This window comes from Alexandromys fortis, unplaced genomic scaffold (genome assembly GCF_014885135.2).
Source record: "Alexandromys fortis isolate MF-2015 unplaced genomic scaffold, M_Fortis_MF-2015_v1.1 scaffold_41, whole genome shotgun sequence".
Lineage (NCBI taxonomy): Eukaryota > Metazoa > Chordata > Mammalia > Rodentia > Cricetidae > Alexandromys > Alexandromys fortis.
The window spans coordinates 383,393-405,883 of NW_026067923.1; the positions used below are offsets into that span (position 1 = coordinate 383,393).

General features: G+C 44.0%; 1 protein-coding gene across 2 annotated transcripts in view; it reads right to left on the reverse strand.

Annotated features, from left to right (window-relative positions):
- Tnik (TRAF2 and NCK interacting kinase) overlaps positions 1-22,491 on the reverse strand; it is a 406,558-nt gene that overhangs the window by 307,022 nt on the left and 77,045 nt on the right. For both annotated transcript variants that reach the window (XM_050142093.1, XM_050142094.1), the window contains exon 2: positions 5,176-5,241. In XM_050142093.1, coding sequence (XP_049998050.1) covers positions 5,176-5,241 — 66 coding nt within the window. The remainder of the gene's footprint in view (positions 1-5,175; positions 5,242-22,491) is intronic.

The following is a 22,491-nucleotide window of genomic DNA, read 5'->3' on the forward strand; positions in this document are numbered from 1 at the left end:
ACTATGGTGCCCGGTGGAAGGGAAAGAGATAGACGTTTAGAGCAAGGAAAGAGGGACTTTGGGGCTCTGAAGGATGGGCATTCATTTGAAAGAAGATTTCATTTTAAATTTTAAATAGCTGTAAGAATATGAAATGCAGTTGAGAGAGAAAACATCCCAGGAAGGGAGAGCTTCAATAAGATGGCACACATCAGCCACAGTAGCAGAAAAAATGAACTGAATGGAACGGGATGAGATCCAGGCGACCAGAGGCGACCAGAGTACAGCCCTCTAGCGGAGGACCGTTTGTGAATGACCCATGAGGATTCTTACAGCCCTCTGAAAACACACGCGCCTTTCTGTTTTAGCTTCTCCTTCCTTTCCTGTGCCGACAAAAGCAACAAGGGAGGAAGGGTTTGTTCCCGCTGACAGCTCAAGTTAGAGTCCATCCTGGTGAGAAAATCAAGCCACCTGAGGATCTGGTCACATGGTCACATGGTATGCACTATCAGTAAGCAACAGTGGATCAACGCAAACTGTCGCTCAGTTCCATTTCTCTCTACAGCCCAGGATGCCAGCCAGGGGGTGGAGCCACCTGTGGTGTTTGCTTCTTTTCACCTCAACAAAATCAAGACAGTCTCCTGACAGGCAGGCCCACAGGTCCTCCTCCTAGGCAAATCACAGTTCTGTCAAGTGGACAATTATCAGTACCATGGCAATGTCCCCAAGCTCTAAAACCAACATGTTTGTGCTCCACAACCTCAAAGAGGACCGAGATGAGACAAATTGAGGAACCATTATATTCCCATTTGAATTTGTCACCCTGGAGCACAATGTGTCTCCTCTACCTCTGCAGGAACAGTCTACACCTCCAGACGGAAATGAAGAAATAAGGTAGACCAATATTCATTTTAAACATGAGGCTAATTTTTCTAGTAAGTGTTACCTAATTATTTTGACTTATTAAAAAAAAATCTCTCTATATTGCGGTGTCCTCCACAGACTCATATACGTGTTCACCAGTAGCTGGTGTTTGGCCCAGGTATGGAGACTTTAGAAGGTGGAGCCTTGTCTGAAGACTGGGGTGGGCTTTGAGGATTGAGAGTCGGGACCTTCTTCTTGATTATTCCATCTATACATCTGGGTGTCCATTCATCCCTGCTGCGATGGAGAACAAGCCAATCAACTCTTTCTTCTCAAAGCTGCTTCTGCTCGTGCTCTTTCACAAGGCCAAGAAAAAAGTGTCTAGTGCAATCTGTGTCACCATAGTGTGGCCAGAGGCCACTGGACTCCCAATAGGGGCGGGGAATGCCATAACTTTTGGCAAATGGCTTGTGACTGTACTGATTGCTTTTAGGTTTGTTTATTTTCTGTGTTATATGGAATGCTGAACGTTATTTGTTCCTTTTGCCTTTCATTTATCAAATGTAAATCAGTCCTTATTAACCTTAACAATCCACGCTTTATCCATGGACTTTGACAAGATGCAGAGTGATAGACTCCTGGCCCCCAGTACCACATAATACATCAAGAAGACCTACTATCCACACCTCTGATTTTTATTTGCTTAGATGCTTTATTTTGTCATACAGAGTTTTATAAACTTTCATGCAGGTATATAATGTACTTTAAGCATATTCTTTTTTTATCACCCATTGTATTCCTCTTTAGCTATTTTAATTTTTATTATTTTTTATGTGTGTTAGTGTTTTTTACATACATGGTTGTGCAACATGTGTATGCCTGGTGCCCCAGAAGGCCAGAAGAGGGCGTGGAAACCCCCAAAGCTGGAGTTACAGATAGTTGTGGGCAACCATGCAGATGTTGAGAATCAAATCTGTGTCCTCTAAAAGGGGAGTCAATACTCTTAATCACTGAGCAATCCCTCCATTCTCCTTTGGTTTGTTTTATACAGAAGGCTATGGACACAGGAAAATACTGTTCTCTTTAAAAAATCCTAATGAGCCAGGCATGGTGGTGGACACCTTTAATCCTGGCACTCTGGGAACAGAGGCAGGTGAATCTTTGCATTTGAGGCAACCTGGCCTTCAGAATGAGTTCCAGAACAGCCAGGTCTATACAGAGAAACCTTATCTCAGAAAAAAAATAAAGAAAAAGTAAAAAGTATTTTTCAAATTATTTGCCTATGTCATCTAGTAAATAAAATTAAGAATAAAACTAACTCAAATTACCACTTGATTACTGTTAAAGATAATTCTTCCAACAACATGTAGCCATAAGCTAGACTTGGGAGTGAGGCTGGAGGGAGCTTTGGAAAGTTACACATTATTTAATGGCTTCCGTATAAGTATTTCTATTTGTAAGCTAGATGTATCTGTCTCTGATGCAGGTGTGACCCAAAAAGTACTTTTAAATACTTTAAAATATGTACTTTTTATTTATCACATGATATATGTTTCTTAGGAGCTACTCGAAAACAAAATTGGGCTGTGACTCTCATAAGAGAGCTTATTAAAGCATCCTATGATAAATATTCCATAGAATAAAGGTTATTCAGTTACTCATAAAATTATACACTACTTAGTGAAGCTCAGTATCACCAACGGGCAAATTTGCAGAATTAACTTAATTACAGCAATTAATAGGTTTAATATTTAATGTAAAGAAAACATTTGTCATACAATAAAATTGTGTGGAAATAAAATTTCACATGGAAGGATTCCTTCCCAAGGCTGTAGAATTTCTGTGCAAGCCTACAGTATGTTATCAATGTGCCTATTCTACAAAAATTATAAATTCTGGTGGGCAAACCCGTTCCCAATTTAATTAGCTTAGGGTTCTCATCTTTCAAATTCAGATGCTGTTGCTGCGCTTTGATCCTGTAACAGCTAGGCAACATCAGGACCACATTGGTCCCGAGGAAACAGGACCATCTCTGGCCGTGAGGAACACCACCCAGCCTAAGCCAGTGGCCTAGAAAACAAACCCAGGACTAAGCAGGAAGTTCCGATTCCTTAGGTAAGGAAGCTCAACTCCGCGCAGCTTCTGGAGCTACATTCTCACTGGACTCAAGTAGGAAAACCTGTGGCAGCCACAAACCAGCAACTGCTACTGAGAAAGAGACCCTATCTCCTGTCTCCAGGTCACCTGTCCTCACCGGGACCTGACAGCAATCTCCTCTTCTAATGGAAACGGAGCCTTTAGGATCACAATGTCAACTACCTACTTGCTGGGGAAGCCCACTTTTAGAAAGATGCGAGACTCTTGAATACTTGCTGAGTTCTTAATCAGACTTAGGTTCTTGTTTCTCCTGCAATGCCATGAAATTTGACACCATTCTGGATTTTCTAAAAGGCTTCACTTATAATTGAACGCTACATTCATTATTTTATTACTATTGTGATAAAATACGTGGGGGAAAGCAGCTTAAAGAAGGAAGGATTTCTTTCGGCTCGCGGCTTGGCCACCACAGCGTACCAGGCGGAGAAGGAGCACCACAGGAATGTGAGGCCACTGCTCAGACTGCACCCCAGTCAGAAGTAGAGCTGGATGCTGGTGCTCAGCTCACTTCTTCCTTTTAATTCGGTCTGAAACCCCAACAAACAGGTCAGCGCTACCAAATTTAGGGCTGGCTTCCCACCTCAGGTCACCGAATCGTGTAGCTCCCTTACAGATATTCCCAGAGGTTTACCTTCTAGGAAACCCTGGACCATGTCAGGATGACAGTACCGCATACCTTTGCTCTATCCTCTTGCAGGGTTGCACAGTTCTACCTGCCGGATTAGTAGATGAAGCTTCTAAGTGTGTCCTACATATCCACTCTATAGTGGGAAGCATCCTCCCATGCCATCCTGAAACGAACAGCATACGACTGTGGCTCCACCACATAGACAAGAAATCAGCAGTCATTTTCTGTCTAGAATAGAGTTGACTTCATTAGCCACATTACACCGTGAGTTCAATCCAATTTCTCAAGCTGCAATAACACAATCATCCAACCTAATTATCTTCATTGCAAGTATTTAAAAGCACTTTCTGAGAGCCATCTCTTTCTGTGTCAGGCAGGATCAACATCAAGTCAACAGCTCATCGAGTCTCCGTTCTGTCTTTTTGGAAAGGTTTAGTACTGTAGGAAACGGTTGTATCTCACAAGGGGGGTATTGTCTCTCACCCTTGCAGGCATCAAAAAAGGGCTTCCTGGTCAATAAAAGCATCCGTGCGTAGCCACTCACAGCCGTGCTTTGAAAACTAGATTCCCACGATCCCTTAAGCATAGCTGCTCTTTTGACATCCTACAGGGCTGAGAATACTACAGCCTGGATAACTTCTACAACGCCACAGGACTGAGAATATCACAGTCTGGATAACCTCAACAACACTTTGGATCACTTGAAAGAGGCTTAGGGAAAAGAAGGAATTTTTAAAAGCAGGACAGCGAGATATAATTTGTATGTGAAATTCCATCCCAGATCACCACCTCATAGAAATAATAATGGCCACTCCCTGGAAATGCTCCAGAGGACACACTGTTTGTTTACCAAATGTCCCCAAACTCTATTTCCAAATAGTTTATCTAGGTTTCTTTTCAATCATCAAAAGAGGAATCAACCTATAACTTTAAAAAAAAAAGTAGATAATTTATTAGGAGAAAGGACGTCTTTTACACATTTTAGATGAATTTGTGGCAAAATTTTAAAAAGAGCAAGCAGTTCAATTCCAACTCAAGCTAACCATTTGACTGCTTCCTAACTTGTGGGTTCATCGTAGACCTGTTTCATCGAGCGAGCTTTCTTCTAACCCTGTGAGGAGCCCATTTGACCTGTGCCCTGGGCGAGTAACACATTCACTTCTGTGGCTGCAGAAGCCTAATAGCTTGAGTTTTGAAAGGGAATGTTGTCCTCTGCTCCTTTGGAAAGCAGCTTGGCGACGCTGAAAGTGAAGGAATCTCACCACTTCATGAGCCCCAGATAAGCGACATCCGAGGCTTGCTTCCCATTACAAATACTGTGATGTACACTGCAGGAGACACTCAAGCCCCAGACACAACCGCCCCCTGCCCCCGCAGTCAGTTCAACCCAGCTACATCCAAAAGGGTGGAGAGTGAACTCACTGATGTCTGAAGTCACTTGATGTCTATTGTGATGAGGCATTTAGGAACAAGTATGGACGCCTCTGCTATTTGGCACTCAGGAACCAGCGACACACACAAGCCATGATCAAGCTTAACGTTCTTACCTTATACACTTGACCATACGTTCCATTTCCGACCAGTTCCACCAACTCAAAGATCCCTGCAGGGTCCTGAAGAAAAACCAACAAAACAAAGTTTAAAACACCATGCAAGGCCCTGTCATCATCAAAAGCAAAGACTCAAAATAAGCAATTAAATCGCTTGAATTTGAGGGGAGGGCAGTTTTTAGATGCAACTACTGAATAGTATGAATTTAAAAAAAATGTTTAATTAGACCACAGCTTTGAAATTAGCCGATTCACTTTATTATTACGTCACACTTTTATGATGAATTTAAATCAGAGAAAAGGAAATTACTTTCCATTCAAATAAAAGGGGTGGCTGGGGAAATGACTTCACAGAGTCCTTGCCATGCTGTTGTGGAATAATCCTTTCATACAAAGTGAAAACGTGCCACTCTGATTTGTCTAATAAAAGGTGAATAGCCAACAGCTAGACAGAATTTCCAGGCAGAGAGGATGCTGGGAAGAGGATGGGGAAGACACCAGGAGACCCGCAGGAAGAGGGAAAGCAGGATGGACAGTACACAGATGAGGTAAGTGAGCAACCAGGTAGCATGTAGATGAATAGAAATGGGTTAATTTAACTTATAAGAGCCAGTCAGAAACAAGCCTGAGCTATCGGCTAAGCCTTCATAATTAATAATAAGTCTCTGTGTGGTTGTTTGGGAGCTGGATGGCAGGATGGAAAAAGACTGGCTACAGAGAGGCATCTGGGAGTCCAGAGCAGGGAGAGAAAGTAGTAGACTAGCTATGGCCAGCAGAGTGAACTTGGACATGGCGGGGGGGAGGGGGACAACAGAGGGAGCATCAAGAGAAAAAGTCAAAAGAAAACTAAGAAGGTGCATGGCCAAAATGGCAGGGTTCTATAGGAATGAGAAGCTGGGTGAAGGGAGGCCCATAAACTAGAGAAAGAAGTCCAGGATAGGGGCGGGGTGAGAAGAGCTGAGAAGATCCATGGGCAGTTGTGGCACTCAGAAACCTGAGGCCAGCGTGTGCTTAAGTATGCTAATGGGCACCAGAGATAGCCAATTTTTTTCTGGACAAAGTATTTTGTGAACTGGACCACATCCCTAGCCCTAGTAACCACTTTTATCCTGTGTGTAAACCCACAGTATTACCGAAGTGGAAGAGGGTTGCCTCAGAGACACCACTCCGATATTCCCGAGGAAGGTGGCAGATAAGTTAGCCTTTTTGAAAATTTGTCTACACTAATCCAGACCTCTCCCCTCAAGCCAATGCTTAAGGATCTTTCAAAGACTCCACCTAGAAAGCTAAGGAGCTGTATCAACAGGTAAAGGGCTGGCCCTGCAGGTGAAAGGACCAGTGTGGGATCTGCATCCATGAAAAATGCCAGGCTCGTGTTGTGACAAACCTATAATCCTAACGCTAGGGAGGCCGAGATGAGAAACCCCCAGAGGAAGCTTGCAGGCTAGCTACACTGTTGAATTGGTGAGCTCTGGGGTCAGGTGAGAGACCCTATGTCATAGAAGGTGGCAAGTGTCAGGAGCTACAGCCCTATGAGCCAAGCAACTGCTGTGTTGGGGAGTTAAACTGTGCACACTGCAAAGAATAATCCCAGGTAGACTTACAACCTCTTCCCCCGCCCTCCCCGAATAAAGACTCAGATCAAGGCACAGGATTCTAGGCTGAAATCCCTGCTCCATACCCCCTGCCAGGGTGCACATGGCCTGGGGGAGGAGCTAGAGTATATAGATACAGGCAGGAAAGCCTACATCACTGCTGGGTAAGGCTTTCCAGGTGCAGCCTGTGTGCAGAGGAGTGACCACACCCCTGCAGTTAACCCCTCCCCTTGGCTCCATAGGAAGCACAGTAATCCATTGGTTTCCCAGTGACCTTTGCAGAGAATCAGGCCTTGCTTCTTCTTTGGGATCTTGGGAGGAGGGGTAGACCTTGCTTTACATAGGCCCCAGGGAAGGAATTTTAACAAGAGTAATAAGTAAGATACTCAATGTCAACCTCTGGCCTCCACACATATGCACATATGTGCAGGTGCCCACACACATACAAACATACATGTACTCCACATACATATCCAACAAAATCAGAAACAGGAAACTTTCAGTCACTGAGAAAAGCCGGAGTAAGCATTAACTACTCTTACAGAACCCAAAAAGGAAACAAACAAATAAGAGAAGATGCCAGAAATTCTAGTGACACCCACCTGGTCCACAGAAGTCCAGACCAAGAGGGGGAAAACTTTTAGGGGACAGCAGCACTGAGCCATAATAAGACACTGTCAAGGCCCTCTGGGAGTTCACGGAGAAATGTTTAGTTTATTAACCGCCTAAGCCACTTAGAAGAGCAGGTTTTATTACACCACCATTAGAAAGAAATGAAGAAGGGGGGATAAATGGTAGCTGCTGTGCTTGTTTCTAAGCTGGGTTTCCCAGAAGTTTGTTTGTTCGGTGATGCTTCTGCAGCACGTTGGGAAAGGAGCTCTCCATGGGCTTGAAATCTCAACTTTAAAAAAACAGTAAAGAAAGAGCAGTCCAGCCTTGATAGCTCACAATTACACAATTGCAGTCCCAGCACTAGGAGAGACTGGGTGATAGGCAGGAGAGGACAGTCTGGGTCATACGATGAGATGGGGGAAGGGAAGAGGAAGGATGTGGGGAGAAGGAGGGGGACAGACGCAGGGTGGTGACAAGTGGCTGCTTAAGGGGGCTGGATGTCAATCAAGGGTGTGAGGGGGAAGACAGGAGCGGATACACTTGCTCCTAAACCCAGGTATCCCAGTTCCTGGCTTCCTTCGTATGGGTGGGATTAATAGCTAGTTCCTGAGAACATCTGGGCAGCTGACTTAAGAGGCCCTTCTCTCCCTCTCAATCATCCCCCGATGGACAAATGACCAAGCCAGTCAGTGCCAAGGAGGCTCCCTACAGAGAGTTCCAATGGCTGCAGGAGAGAGAAGTCTGCTCCCAGACACATCCAAAGGGCTCAGACGCAAAGGTCAAAGGAACTAAGGAGTCTCAACAGTGATTGACCTTGAAGAGGCAACCATAGTGAGAAGAATCCGGTCAGTCAAAAGAAAGCAGACTTCGCATCCCAGATCTCTGTCCACAGAGGCAATTTATGGCAGTGTCTTGGAAACCATGTCTTCAGATGGAAGAAGGATTTAACCAACAATGCAATAGAAGTAGAACTTGCTAAGACCCCACAGAAGCTTTCTCTCCATTTTCAAATACCTTTTCCCATGTGCTGGAAGAGCAGGTGGTTTGAACAGATGCACACCGTTGCTAGTTAGGCCCCTAAGGCACAACGTAAATGGGGCAAGCATCTAGCTTTTACCTGCGCAATGGCAGTTGCCCCAAGTAACTTCTTCCAAGGACGCCCCATGAGCTCGATCCTTGTGCTTCATGGTGTCTTCTCAATCTCATCTTGCCCTTCCCCTGGGAGCCATTTACACTGCTGCACACCGGTGTTAGTGGAAACATGCCCCTGCCGTTACACCGTTCAACCCTCTCGTAGATTCCACTCCTCCTGCCCACAGTGGCAAGACTCCACCCTAGGCATCTCCCCAACCTCTCATTTTGTTCACTGAATGCTGATGGTCTAACTCCAAATGTCTACGTTATCCACTTACCCACTCCACTCACCTACTCATGAAACAGCCCCACCACCTCTTTCTCGGACTTCCCTTTATTCAGTTCTTCCCTGTTTTCAACCTGCTCACTACACTCATTCTTCTGAAATGAATATTTCTTATCATGACAGACGATATAGTTCAAAATCAAGCCAAGTTCCCATTACTCTTAGGCCCAGCCTTTGCCACCATCCCCATGGAGCCTCAGTTACCTGCCATTTCCCCAGCACAATACATTGGGTTCTGTCTCCTGATACAGCAATGCCTATTTGTTACGGTCATCCATTTTGCCATTCCCTGGCAACCAAGCCCATCCCTGGAAGCCCATGATGGCTCTTCTGTGAGGGGCCTTTCATGATGCATTAGCTGCCCCTGCATTTGCTGAACCATGCAGACCTTGGTGGAACCATGTGTACGCAGAGCTGCTGTCCTTACACGTTTCCTTCCTCCGATGAGTCACAAATGGCCTGGCATGGAGAACCACTGGAATGTTTACCTAAGCATGTCCTAGCCTTTGCTACCACCCCATACATAACTCCTAGCTGTAACTACCCAGGAAGGGAGGTGTTCCATGCCCAATTAGCCACCACTTGCGTAGAAGAAGTTGAAGAAAAAAATAAAAGTGTTAAAAGGATCAGAATGTAGAGCCAAAGACCTAGCAACAGTACCATTTGTTCTCCAGCTCAACAAGCTGCTCCAGTCCCCATTGCCATCACCTCCCAGCCACCCTGCACCCTGCACCAACACGTAAAGCTGCCACACACAGAAGTCCCTATAGCATTCCCGGCTCTGAGGACATCCATGAAGCCCACCGGTGTGACAGGCTGTCAGGACGTGGCTGTGTGCAAGGCCACTAGGCAGAAATGCTGTCCCTAATAATCACGTTACAGAGACAACCTCGCGCAGAGACAGAGCTGGCTTAATTCTCCCTCTCTTGTCTGCTTAGCTGTCTCAAAGCCAGGATGGGCAGCGCGGAAGAAGGTTCTGCACTCTGCGGAGAAAAGAGCAAATCACTGACATTTACAGACCTGGGAATCCCTGTTGCCTACATATGCCTTTATTCAGATCTTAACCTTTACTTGGAAGCACAGAAGAGGATTTAATTCCAAGTTAGAGTAGTTTACATTATTTCATAATAAAATATAACTGCATATCAAAAGGCAGCTTGTTCCCTGTAAGAAAACGTTGCTTTCCAGCAAGCACTGATAAAGACAATTTGATTAGTTGTTACAATAAGAAATTGAAGTAATTGCCAACATTTCACGACCACTTATGTGCAGGGGCCTATTCTCAGCAACTTCTATAAATGGCAAATTTAATTATCACAACTCTATCAAGTGGGCGGTGTTTTTTGATTTTGTTTTGCGACACTGAGAGTTGAATCTAGGGCCACATTGTGTTAGTTAGGCAAATGCTCGATCACTGGGCTATAACTTCAGTCTTTGCTTTTACTTTTATTTGGATGTTGTCTTGTTTGTTTTGAGGCTTTGGTCTCATTACTTGAAGCGAACATCAAAAATAGTGTGTATCCAAAGGTGGCCTTAAAATTCTGATCCTCCCGACTTCACCTTCCATTACAGACCTGTTCTGCCATTCCCTGTTTGCAAAGAGGGAGAGATGGAACCCAGAGTTTTGCGCATGCTAGCGAGCACTCCACCAACTGAGTTTCAGCTCCAGGCCCTACTTTTTGAGTCTAAGGTCCAGGCTTGGCCTTGATCTATAGTGCAGGCAAGCCCTGAGCTGGCAGTCTCTTAACGCTAGCTTTATTTCATACTCCTCCACCACCAGGCATGAACTGCTATTGCTAATGCTACCTTTAATGGTCTTCAGGTGAGGAAACTGAGGCCCAGTCCCAAATCAGAATTCTCAGCCCATAATTCAATACCTACTATCTCTCTGGCTTTGGCAAGATTCAGAGCTTCTCTGACCCTTGGTCTCTTCCTTCTAAAATGAGGAATTAACTCCCTACCTCCAGGGTAGCTGTGAGGATTGCAAAAGTTTCTAGACCAGCCCAGGATCTGATATATAATCACGCTTCAATAAACATCCATCATCTTTCATTCCTTTCCTTTTTTATACTTCCAAATGAACTCAGTTAATAAACAGGGAATATACCACAGGAAAATCCAGCCGGTCTTTTTATAGATTTCTAGCTTTAAAATCACATAAAATTAGAAAAGCCAGGCAAAGAAAACCATTGCTTTTCAATCAGTGATGTCACCTCAGGCTTAGCAAGCAGGGTTAGATATTTATGGATAAACGAATGCCTTGTAAATGTGAGGTGATTGAAAGGACTCATTAAGGCTTCCTGGACACTCACTGGGATAAAATCACTCTTACATCAATTGATGTCTCAATGGCAGCATTGATATCCAGGGCCTGACTCTGCAGCTGGGTGAAGAGATTTAAGATCCAGGAATTAATATTCCCAGTCTCTGGGTTAGACTGTCCCTCTTCCAGACCCTCTAAATGATGCTAGATTTATTAAAATACAAAGTCACATGTCAAGGGTTGGAACAGGTACTCTTGGATCTCTATTGAGGAAACCACTTCTTCTATAAGGCGAATGATGCTATTGATCCTTTTCTTCATCAGTCCAGGTTTTGAGAAAGATGATGAAGAACCAGAAGGGTTCATGAGAAAGGGCCCAAGTCCTTCAGGATGTCCAACCTGTGACCTGGGGGCCATGTGAATCTCTGTGTGCCTACAAACATACCCCAGGAAACTTGTAGACCTCAAAGTGATATCAACAGGTTGGATGCCCCTTCTCTAAAACACCACTTGTAGGCACAGCATAAGACTCTCAAGCAGAATCTCTTACTTGGAGCCCTAGTCCTTTGGCAGGGTAAATAGACCCCAGAAGAACTCGGATGGTTGATACAGCTCCTAGAACTCGTCTACCTCTGGATTGCCCACTGACATCTGCCAGACAACTGTGCTTACTCTAAACTTACTGGCCTGAAAAAGACCAAAATGTTATTTCCCATAGAGCCATACTTAGCAGCTGTTTTTTGTTGGGTTTCAGCCCTAACTGACAAGCATATGCTTCAAAAGCAAGACAGAATGAAGCAAACAGGAACAGGGGAGACTCCACATTTAACTGGAGCCTGCGGGCTTTTTCCACACCATCCTTCCAAAGCAAGTACCGTGTGCAGAAGTTTCCTGCTGACTCTGCATCCTTAGGTCTAGTCCTGCTAACCTCACAGGGAGGCCAAATCTTTCCCAAGAAAGCTCTTACTTCCTGTCCCTTTCTAATTCAGGGGAATGGGGTGACAGAGGCATCAAAGGTCATACCTTACACAATTAGAGCTTACTTAACCTCTGATATCCAACAGGCACCATCCACAGTCACCTGCTGGGTTATGCTTATTCTAAACAGAAGCCCCTTGTCCAAGTTGTTCCAGTTGGTGGAGGAAAAGCTACCAGTGAAATGATGCAATTTGTCAGTGAACTAAGGCGACAGTGGCGCCAAGGAAATGGGGTTCCAAGACCCACCCCATCCAGGACATCCAGAATGGAGGCCAGAAACCACTCTTCATTTCATGGTGGCCCAAGCCACACTGGAAGTAGAAAAATCCAAGGAGAATAATGTATAAAATAAAGGATTGGAGATACAGCTCATTGGAAGACCTTGTCTGGCATGCAAAAGTTCCTGAGCTTGATCCCTGTCTTTTTGTTTTGTGTGTGTGTGTGAGTGTGTGGGAGAGACTGTGTGTGAGTGTGTGTGAGTGTGTGTGTGCATATAAAATGAAAACAAAATACTTGCTTCATCTGATTTGATCATCTATGTAGATATTTGACAGCATTGGTCTAAAACAGTATTTACATCTGGATCTTTGTCCTGCTAAAGTTGTTCAGCTTCTCACACTCTGGAGTCACCACCTTTAAGGCGGGCAATACTAGCCAGGCTTCCTTCTCTGCGAGGCTGTTTACTGCATGTGACCACACCAGAGCCTCATGTTAGACAAAGTCTTCTGGGAAGCCTTGAGTCCCGCAACTCCAGGTCTCCACCTGTCCCAGACTGAGGGCTTCTTTTACCAACACTGGATGCCCAGTCAGGTCCAGGCAGGGTTAAAACATAACTGCCAGGCCTCCAGGACCTGCTATCTAGGCTATTAGACCTGAGGACAGAGCCTAGAGCCCTTACCTCCTGGTTGGGTTGCAGTGGGCATAGTTCCATTCTCAAATGGTCAGGAGCTGGCAATGGAAACGTTTTCTAAGCTCCTGCCACTGTTCGCCCACAATTCTTTAGCTCGAGCTGGACTCACAGAGGACTGGCTCCTCAGATTAAGAGCTCTCAGATGTGAGGCTGTGTTTCAAGTTATAGCAAACATCAGTGCTGTAGTGGGGACAGGCAATGGGATGTGTGCTTTGCACACATTTTCCCAAGGGAATCCTTGTAAGAGCTCACCCAGCCCTGGAGAAGCAGCGCTATCACCACGGTCACAGGTCTACAGTTTACATCCCCTTTTGTTGTCCTATAGGTGCAGACTGAAGGGTGCTGCCCGCTGTGCTGTAAGCGTCTCTGTCCAATCCAGAACCCGCCCTCTGTAAAGGGTGCTCATGCTTCTAACCCAGAGTTGCCTTTTGGGTCCTCAAGATTTTGCTGGGACTCAAAGGCTTGAGTCTACTGCATTTTCTACAATGTGGACTTCGGCACAGGTTACCAGTACTGCTAATGCTAATATATCTAAAACTTTTATCTCTTTTTGTCAACTTAGAAAAGTTCTTATAGGCTTCAGGGAGTTAGTTGTAAGATTTGGATTCATTTGTCACAGGTAAAATGGATTCCAGATAAATACTCCTGTCAATCAACAGCCTAAACTTTCCCACTACTTCGTAGCCTTGGGGGTTGGCTCCCCCTCCCCCAACTACCAGGACCATGGGTATGGAAGTTTCAAAGGTACCCCCAGGATAAAAATTTTCCCCCAGACTCCTTAACTTTGTCTCCAGCCCCTATGGTGTATCTGTCCCAGCAGGCTTCCAATCAACTGCAGGTTGCAAGCTGGTCCAAACACACCATCCTAGATGCTTCTGACAGAATTTCCAACCATCCCAGACTGCTCCAAGGAGGCTAGGCCCAGGTAGTCCACAGAACCTGGGCAGTGAGCAAAATGCATGCCTCACACACGCCTCTCTCCCTTCCCAGCCTTGATGGACATTCCAGCCTTTCTGCTCCTCCAGCATCAGCAGGAACAACAATGACAGCAACAATAGCAGCAGCAGCAACAACAACACCCCATTGCAGCAGGAAGTAGTTACAGAAGAGATTACTTCGTTCTTCATCACCAACAAAAAGCTGGACTGTCTGATCCCACAGAAACATGGCCAAATCTCACTCAGTGCCTGCGTATCTTCCCCATGCTTCCCACACTGCTCCCTGCCCTAAACCTCTCCAGCCAAGAGGCTGGGCTTCATTCCCTTCCCTTCCCCGGCTTCTGGTTTCTTTATACCTCAGACATTTGTGTCAAACTCTCTCTTGGTTCTTCTCTCCCTCTCTCTTCTCTTTCTCCATCGCTCTCACCTCTCCCTCCTCTCATGGCCTGGTCTTTTCTGCTAGGCATGTTCAGTCTGGACTCTTTCAGAAGCCTGTGGCTGAACTCTCCCTCTACAATAAAAATCTTCCCTTCAACCATGGGTAGGAGCAGTCATGTCTTCATTTCCACTCAATAATAATATGAGAAAAAGTGTTATGAGCCCCAGATTTTAGATAATAAAACGAAGGGATTTAAGGATAATAAAACTAAAGTAAGTCATAGAGATAGCAGTCAGGAGTATGAATTAAAGGTTTTAAAAAAAACAGTAAGGGAGCCGGGCAGTGGTGACACACGTCTTTAATCCCAACACTCGGGAGGCAGAGGCAGGCAGATCTCTGTGAGTTTGAGGCCAGACAGGTCTACACAAGCTAGTTCTAGGACAGGCTCCAAAGCTACAGAGAAAACTTATCTTTTAAAAAAAAAAGTAATGGTAAAAATGTTTCCCCTGGAGTACTGTGCTGAGCACAGAAAATGACATGTATGAAGCATTTAACACAATGCATGGCCGAGCTTAATAAACAGGAGTATGCCGGTCTTGGTGCTAGGAATATTAAAAGTTGCCCCAAGCCAGTAACAGCATTGGTCAGTGCTGGATCTAGCATTTAAATCTAAATATTTTGAATCTAATATTTAAACAATTACACATTTCTTTACAAATGGCCCCTGACAAAATTAATGTGGGGCAATGAGGACGACAAGGACCCTGTAGCTTCTCAGTCAGAGCAGGGCGGGGACCTCAAGACAAACCGTTCAAATCTGCCCAGTGGCTGGAACACACAACCTTGGTTTGTCCATGGCAGTTCTATCCCTGCCTTCCCTTAGTGACAGGAGCTCTGGGGGGAGGAGCCAAGCAACCCCGATTTCTCTCTGCAGCAGTCACACACCCACACACACGTGGCCACTCCATGAGATGAATACTAATTACTCTGAATCAGCCAGTCAGTTGGTGTGAGAAGCAGTGGTGTTTAGTAGTTAAGACCCTGGACTCTTCAGCTGAAAAGCCTGATTCTGACCTCAGCTTTACTGCCTAGGGGCTAGGGAGCTTTGATCATGCTGTTTGATCTCTCTGTGCCTCCACTGCCTCAGCGGTAATAGTATCCATAAGAGAAGGCATTACAGTAATATCTGATATATTTTAAGTTCCCAAAAATGTATGCTAAAACTTCTCGATCCAAAATTGCGTAGCTTCCATTTATTTCATTCAGTTCAGAGCTCTGGGTATCTAGATCATGTATAATAGACAGTCAGTGAAAGCTAGGGGAAGGAGAGGCCCAGATCTCAGCTGTGCCACGGACAACAGCTTCTAACACAGCTCAGGAAGACCTCGCTAGTCATTTTACAGAGGAGCACTGAGCCCTCAGCGAGGACTCACAGACACTCAGAAAAGCAGGTTTTCTACCAAAAGAGTTGGAGTGGCTTATCCAAGGTTTTCTGGTTGGAATTGAGTCATAACCTCGAGAATTTGCTTGTCTGCTTTTTTCCTTCTGCCCAATGAAGGCCTTTGGTAGACTCAAGGTCTCACTTTGTCCCATCCAAGCAGGAGGCCTGAAAGGGAAGGCCCCGAGAGTGCTGAGGAGCACAGTGGGCAGTTGCAAACTCTAGTTGCTTGGCTTGAAAATAAGTCAATTTATGCATTTAATTTATTTATGACATGTAATTAATTTATATCACTGTGATAACCCATTTGGTGGGCCACACATAAACATCAACATAAGGGATTAATCGTTATTTTCAAGATATATTTCTCTCCATTCACAGACCTTATATAGTCATACCCACCATTTAGGTTAGTTTCATATGTTCTCCATACCAATGAAAACAAAATTCTACATAAGCTGATTTCATTCACTGGTCTCCATTAGGAAATAGGCATATACAGTTAAGAACACAAAACTAAGAGGGAAACAACCAAAGAAAGATTTATAACTTACGTCTGAATATTTCTTTAGGTTTTAATGTGCTGTTGTTTCATTTTATTTTTAAATACTTATTTATTTGTTATTTTATGTTCACATGCGTGTGCCAGAATGCATGTATGTATGTGCACCAGACACATGCAGGGGCTCATGGAGGCTAAAGAAGAATGCTGGGGTCCCTGGAACTGTAGTTAAGGGTGGCTGAGTCACCTGATATCCTCTGCAAGAGCAGTAAGTGTCCTTCCCCACCGAGACATCTCTTCAGCATGGGCCTGGTTATTTTGAGCCTTTGGTTGCTGTCGAGACTCACTGGCTGGTCTTCTCATACTCCTTGCCTGAAGTTCCCTCTGCTATATCCACATACTGAGGTACCCCCTGCCGTATCCACACACTGAAGCAACCCGCCATATCCACACACTGGTACACGAAATACGGGGTATGAGTCCACTCAAGATTTGAATGCAGAGGTTGTTTCCAATACATTCAGAGTCAGAAAACAATAGGTTGACTCCAGAAAGCAGGGCAAGAAAAAACGCATGAGTGCTTCACAAATTTTGGACAAGAATAGGTGTCTTCAGCTGTCCTGGAGCCCACTGCAGGTCACAACCCAAGTGGCAGGGAAGACTGACTTGCACACAGAGGCCCTAGGTCAGTCTCCCACATGGGCAGGCATCTTCAGAGATGCTATGATACAACTTTGCGGGGAAATGCATCACAGTGTTGACAGAGATATGCAAACATCGGATTCCTCCGGACCTGTCAGGACAGGGCAACTTTCCTGTATTTCCAGAAGCACCAGGTCCAGATGATGGGAACCAGCCTCACAAAGCCTCTGGCGTTCTGCCTTGCTGAGATGCTTAGATGAGGGAAGAAGATAGCAGCTGCAGCAGATGGACGTGAAGACAAGGAATGATTGCCTAAATAATTAACTAAGAAAGATTAGGAAGGCATCCAAGGCTCTACTTTGGAAAGGAGAGCCTTAGCTGGACCATTCCCCAAAAGCTACTCATTTACCACCTGCTTGTAGCAAACCAATTATATGAATGTTTACTCGAAAGTACTTCCAGCAGCTCTTCCCACATCCTAAGTCACCACGCAGATAGTGGCTGGTACAAGAAGATGGAAAAGACATCTAGTAAGTATATAAGCCACCCTTGACTGCCTTCTAACCTTGGCCCCTATGACAGCAGAAGGGACCCACAGATAAGGGTCCAGGATGGGGAGACTGGACACAGTGATAAAGTCAGTGATTCGGGCCTTCTCTCTGGGGTGCTCAAGAAAGCAATACTGATTGCTTGGGTCTCCTCTGATTTTCTCACATCATGGGAGGATTGGGATGGCCCAGAGCCATGTAGGAACAGCTGAGAATGTGTCAACAGATCTGTCATCCGGCATACGAAGATACAAGCCAATCCCAGTCCATCACTTGATGTCACCCTTAATGGTACAGATGGCTGGTTATCAACTCAGACAGACTGTTGGCTGGTTATAGGGCCTCATTTGTATACCATCCCCCTGACCCAAAGCTTTTGTGCTTGTGGCTAAGGCAGCATGGGGTGTGTGTGTGTGTGTGTGTGTGTGTGTGTGTGTGTGTGGAGTTCGGTGGTTTGTTGATCTTACAAGACAGATAATGGAATAGGAAGCTTTTTACTATCCAATGAGCACCTAAATGCAAATTTAGACAAATCAAAAGCTATAGCTGAATTTCCTTGGGTTGTGATAAATTTCTATAAATATTAGATTTCCACTGTCAGGTAAGATTGGAACAGGAAATAGTGCTCAGACAGTAAAATGTTAACTGTACAAATACAAGTATTTGAATTCAGAGCTGAAGTGTCCACATTAAAAACAAGCAAGCAAGCAAGCAAAGAAACAGGTGATAATGGCAGCAAGTCCTCTAGTCCCCATCTGAGGAGATGCGGACGGCCAATCCTGGGGCCTCACTCCAAGCACAAGCCCAAAGCCTGATGGTACCCACATCGAGGATGGTTCATCTTACCTCAGTTAACGCAAGCTAGAGACACAGCATGCCAATGTGTGTCTCCTGGGTGACTCTAGACCCTGTCAGGTGGACTGTATTAACTCCACAGGCAGGTAGGCAGATTTATTGTAAGGCTTTCTAAAAAACTGCTCAGAGGAGAGTGAACCAACTGGAGAAAAGATTTTTTTTTTTGCCTCCTCCACCCTCTCCCCAGCTTCTTCTTTCCAGATTTCCAGATTGCCTGGAACCCTATAGCCATTTCTGATCCTGAGGTGAATTAAGAATAAAGACCATATCCTTTGTTTTACAGAAGCTTTTCAGTTCCAGGAGGTCCCACTAATTAATTGTTTCTCTCAGTGTCTGTGCTGCTGGGGTTATATTTAGGAAGTGGTCTCCTGTGCTAATGAGTTTAAATGTACTTCCCACTTTCTCTTCTATGCGGTTTCGTGTGGTTGACTTTATGTTGAGGTCTTTGATCCATTTGGACTTGAGTTTTGTGCATGGTGATAGACATGGATCTATTTTTACTCTTCTACATGTTGGTATCCAGTTATGCCAGCACTATTTGTTAAATATGTTTTCTTTCTTCCATTTTATATTTTTTGCTTCTTTTTCAAAAATCAAGTGTTTGTAAGTGTGTATATTAATATCTGAGTCTTCTATTCGGTTCCATTGGTCCTCCTGTCTGTTTTTATGCCAATACCAGACTGTTTTCAGTACTGTAGCTCTGTCGTAGAGTTTGAAGTCAGGGATTGTGATGCCTCCCGAAGTTTTTTTTATTGTACAGGATTGTTTTGGCTATCTATCCTGGGTTTTTTGCTTTTCCTTATAAAGTTGAGCACTGTTCTTTTGAGGTCTGTGAAGAATTTTGCTGAGATTTTGATGGGCATTGCATTGAAACTGTAGATTGCTTTTGTTAAAATTGTCATTTTTACCATGTTAATTCTACCTACACATGAGCATGGGAGATCTTTCCAATTTCTGGTGTCTTCTTCAATTTCTTTCTTCAAAGATTTAAAGCTCTTGTCATACAGGTCTTTCACTTGTTTGGTTAGAGTTACTCCGAGATATTTTATGCTATTTGTGGCTATTATTAAGGGTGTTGTTTCTCTGATTTCTTTCTCAGCCCATTTATCATCTGTGTACAGAAGAGCTACTGATTTTTTTTAGTTAATCTTATCCTGCTACATTACTAAAAGTGTTTATGAGTTGTAGAAGTTCATGCCTAGAATTATTTTGGGTTGCTTATGTAAACTATCATATCATCAGCAAACAGTGAGAGTTTCACTTCTTTTTTAATTTGTATACCTTTGATCTCCCTTTGGTGTCTTATTGTTCTAGCTAGGACCTCAAGAACTATACTGAATAGACATGGAGAGAGCAGACAACCTTGTCTTGTTCCTGATTTCAGTGGGATCACTTTGAGTTTCTCTCCATTTAGTTTAATGTTGGCTGTTGGCTTGCTGTATATTGCCTTTATCATGTTTAGGTATGTTCCTTGTCATGGCCAACAAGAGAAAATGACAGCTTACAGAATGGGAAAAGATCTTCACCAAACCCATATTAGAGAGGGATGATCTCCAAAATATACTAAGAACTCAAGAAATTGGTTATCAAAAGAACAAATAATCCAATAAGAAAAAATGGAGTAAAGACCTAAACAGAGAACTCTCAAAAGACGAATCTAAAATAGCTGAAAGACACTTAAGAAAATGTTCAACATCCTTAGTCATCAGAGAAATGCAAATCAAAACAACTCTGAGATTTCATCTTATACCTGTAAGAATGGCCAAGACCAAAAACACTGAGTTCAACTTAGGCTGGAGAGGTTGTGGGGAAAAGGGAACACTTCTGCATTGTGGGTGGGAGTGCAAGCTGGTACAGCCCCTTTGGATGTCAGTATGACTATTTCTCAGAAAATTAGGAAACAACCTTCCTCAAGACCCAGTAATACTACTTTTAGGTACACAGCAAATGAAGCTCAATCGTGCCATAAGGACATGTGCTCAACTATGTTCATAGCAGCTTTGTTTGTCATAGCCAGAACCTGGAAATAACTTAAATTCCTCTTGACCAAAGAATGGATAAGGAAAATGTGGTACATTTACACAATGGAGTACTACACAGCAGAAAGAAATGACATCTTGAAATTTGAAGGCAAATGGATGGATATAGAAAACATCATATTGAGTGAGGTAACCCAGACCCAGAAAGACAAATATCATATGAACTCACTCAGAAGTGGCTTTTAGACATAAAGCAAAGAAAGCCATCCTACAACTCACAACCCCAGAGAACCCAGACAACAATGAGGACCCTAAGAGAGACTTACATAGATCAAATCTACATGGGAAGTAGAAAAAAACAAGATCTTCCGAGTAAATTGGGACCATGGAGAGGGTTGAAGGGAAGGGGAAAGGAAGGGAATGGAGCAGAGAAAAATGTATAGCTCAATAAAATCAATTTTAAAAAAGGAAAAAAATAATGATGACCATATGCTAGACTGTTATAACAGAACAATAAGATGATCTTAAGACTCGGGTGACCATGGAGCCTCCATGCCATCACTATTCTGCCAGTGTCTGAACTTCATTATAAGAGAGAGATAAAGTATCTTCCTAAACCACTAGAATCTGGATTTCTATCTGCTGCAGATAGATTCTAATTGTTCTGCTTTCGAGTCTATTGCTCAGATTTTAAATTTACTTAGATGTAGTGAGCTATGCTTATTTACACTCTTCTTACACACCAGCCTTTTGTCTTTTAGTAGAATTGGTGGTCATTACTCTTCAAATATGCCATATCTCCTCCTTCTCTGTATTAGAAAATGGCATTTTCCTGGGCTTTTAAAAATGTTTTATTTTTAAATTATGTAGATGTGTGTACATGTGTGGGGGTCTGGGCACATGGGTTAAGGTGACCTCAAAGGCCAGAGGCATCAGGTCCTCTGGAATTATAGTTTCACACAGCTATAGGTGAGCCACCAGAGATGGGGCCTGAGGACTGAGCTCTGGCTCTTTGCAAGAGCAGTAGATGCATTAGGCCTCTCTCCAGTCCTCACAATGTTTCCTGAAGCTGGATATGGACACATGATTTACTCTGACCGTGAACTGTGTCAGGTGGTGATGTGCCCCTTGGAAGGCCTGAGGGCCAGGTGGAGCTATCGTGATGACTGCGGACGTGTGTGTGTGTGTGTGTGTGTGTGTGTGTGTGTGTGTGAAGCTTCCATCAGTCAGCCTGTGCCCGCCCTTGGGACACTGAGGAACAGTGCATTCTGATGACCCACACTATGCCTATGGGACATGGTCAAAACTAAACTTCACTTGGAAAAAGAAATCACTAAGATTTCCAGCTACCTTAGCAAAAGTTGGATCAATCTCAAGGACAGAAATATCTAAAAGCTGTAATAGCAGTAATTACGCCATATAGCGCTTTCTGGTTAACAAGCCAGGATTTGAGACAAACTACTTATTCACTAATGTCTGTATGCCCTAGAAATATACACGGTACTTCATAAATGTTGTTATTATACCTCTGCATCAATCCTATGAGGAACATTGCCAAGGGAAAAAAAGGAAGAAAAAAAAAAAAAGAAAAATCCTATTCCTATTGTCTCCCACCTATAGCATATGAAGATGGCCTTGAAAAATTCTTACAAAGGTGTCTAACACACAAATTCTGGCTGCTCATTCTTACTAAGAAAGTCATAAAAGCTCCAAAGATGGTACCTGCTTTACATGACTGACCACATCCTATAGGGCCTAAAGCAAAGCACTTGGGACTTGTAGTCTCTGTACCCAACTGTAAACAGGATAACTACAAGTCTTCTGACTGCCCACCGGAAGGCATTTGAATTCCAAGCATGCTTTTTAAGTCACTGTCAAGGTAGCCTAGCAGCTAAGAATAGTCTCCTCACCACCGTGGCAACCCGACTGGAAGGCTGCTTATTCACAACAAGAAAAAACCAGGCTCCATTCAAGCCAGGGTTGCATTTTGGGTGTATGCCACTTTCCCCTGGCAAAGGGCTACCAAAGGAACAAGGCTTCCTTCAAAAATACTTCTTACTGGCCTGTGGAAAACAGCCTTTTCTTAGCCTGGAAATTTCTAGAAAGGAAGATATATTTTACTGCTATAAGCACAGATACTTTAAGATGGGCTCTAAACAATCCAGTGGTCCACACCCAGGCCAGAGCATCATATGGCAATGTCAGCATCTCCATCTCCAACTTCAGGCCCGTGTTTAAATCCACAGCATATCTC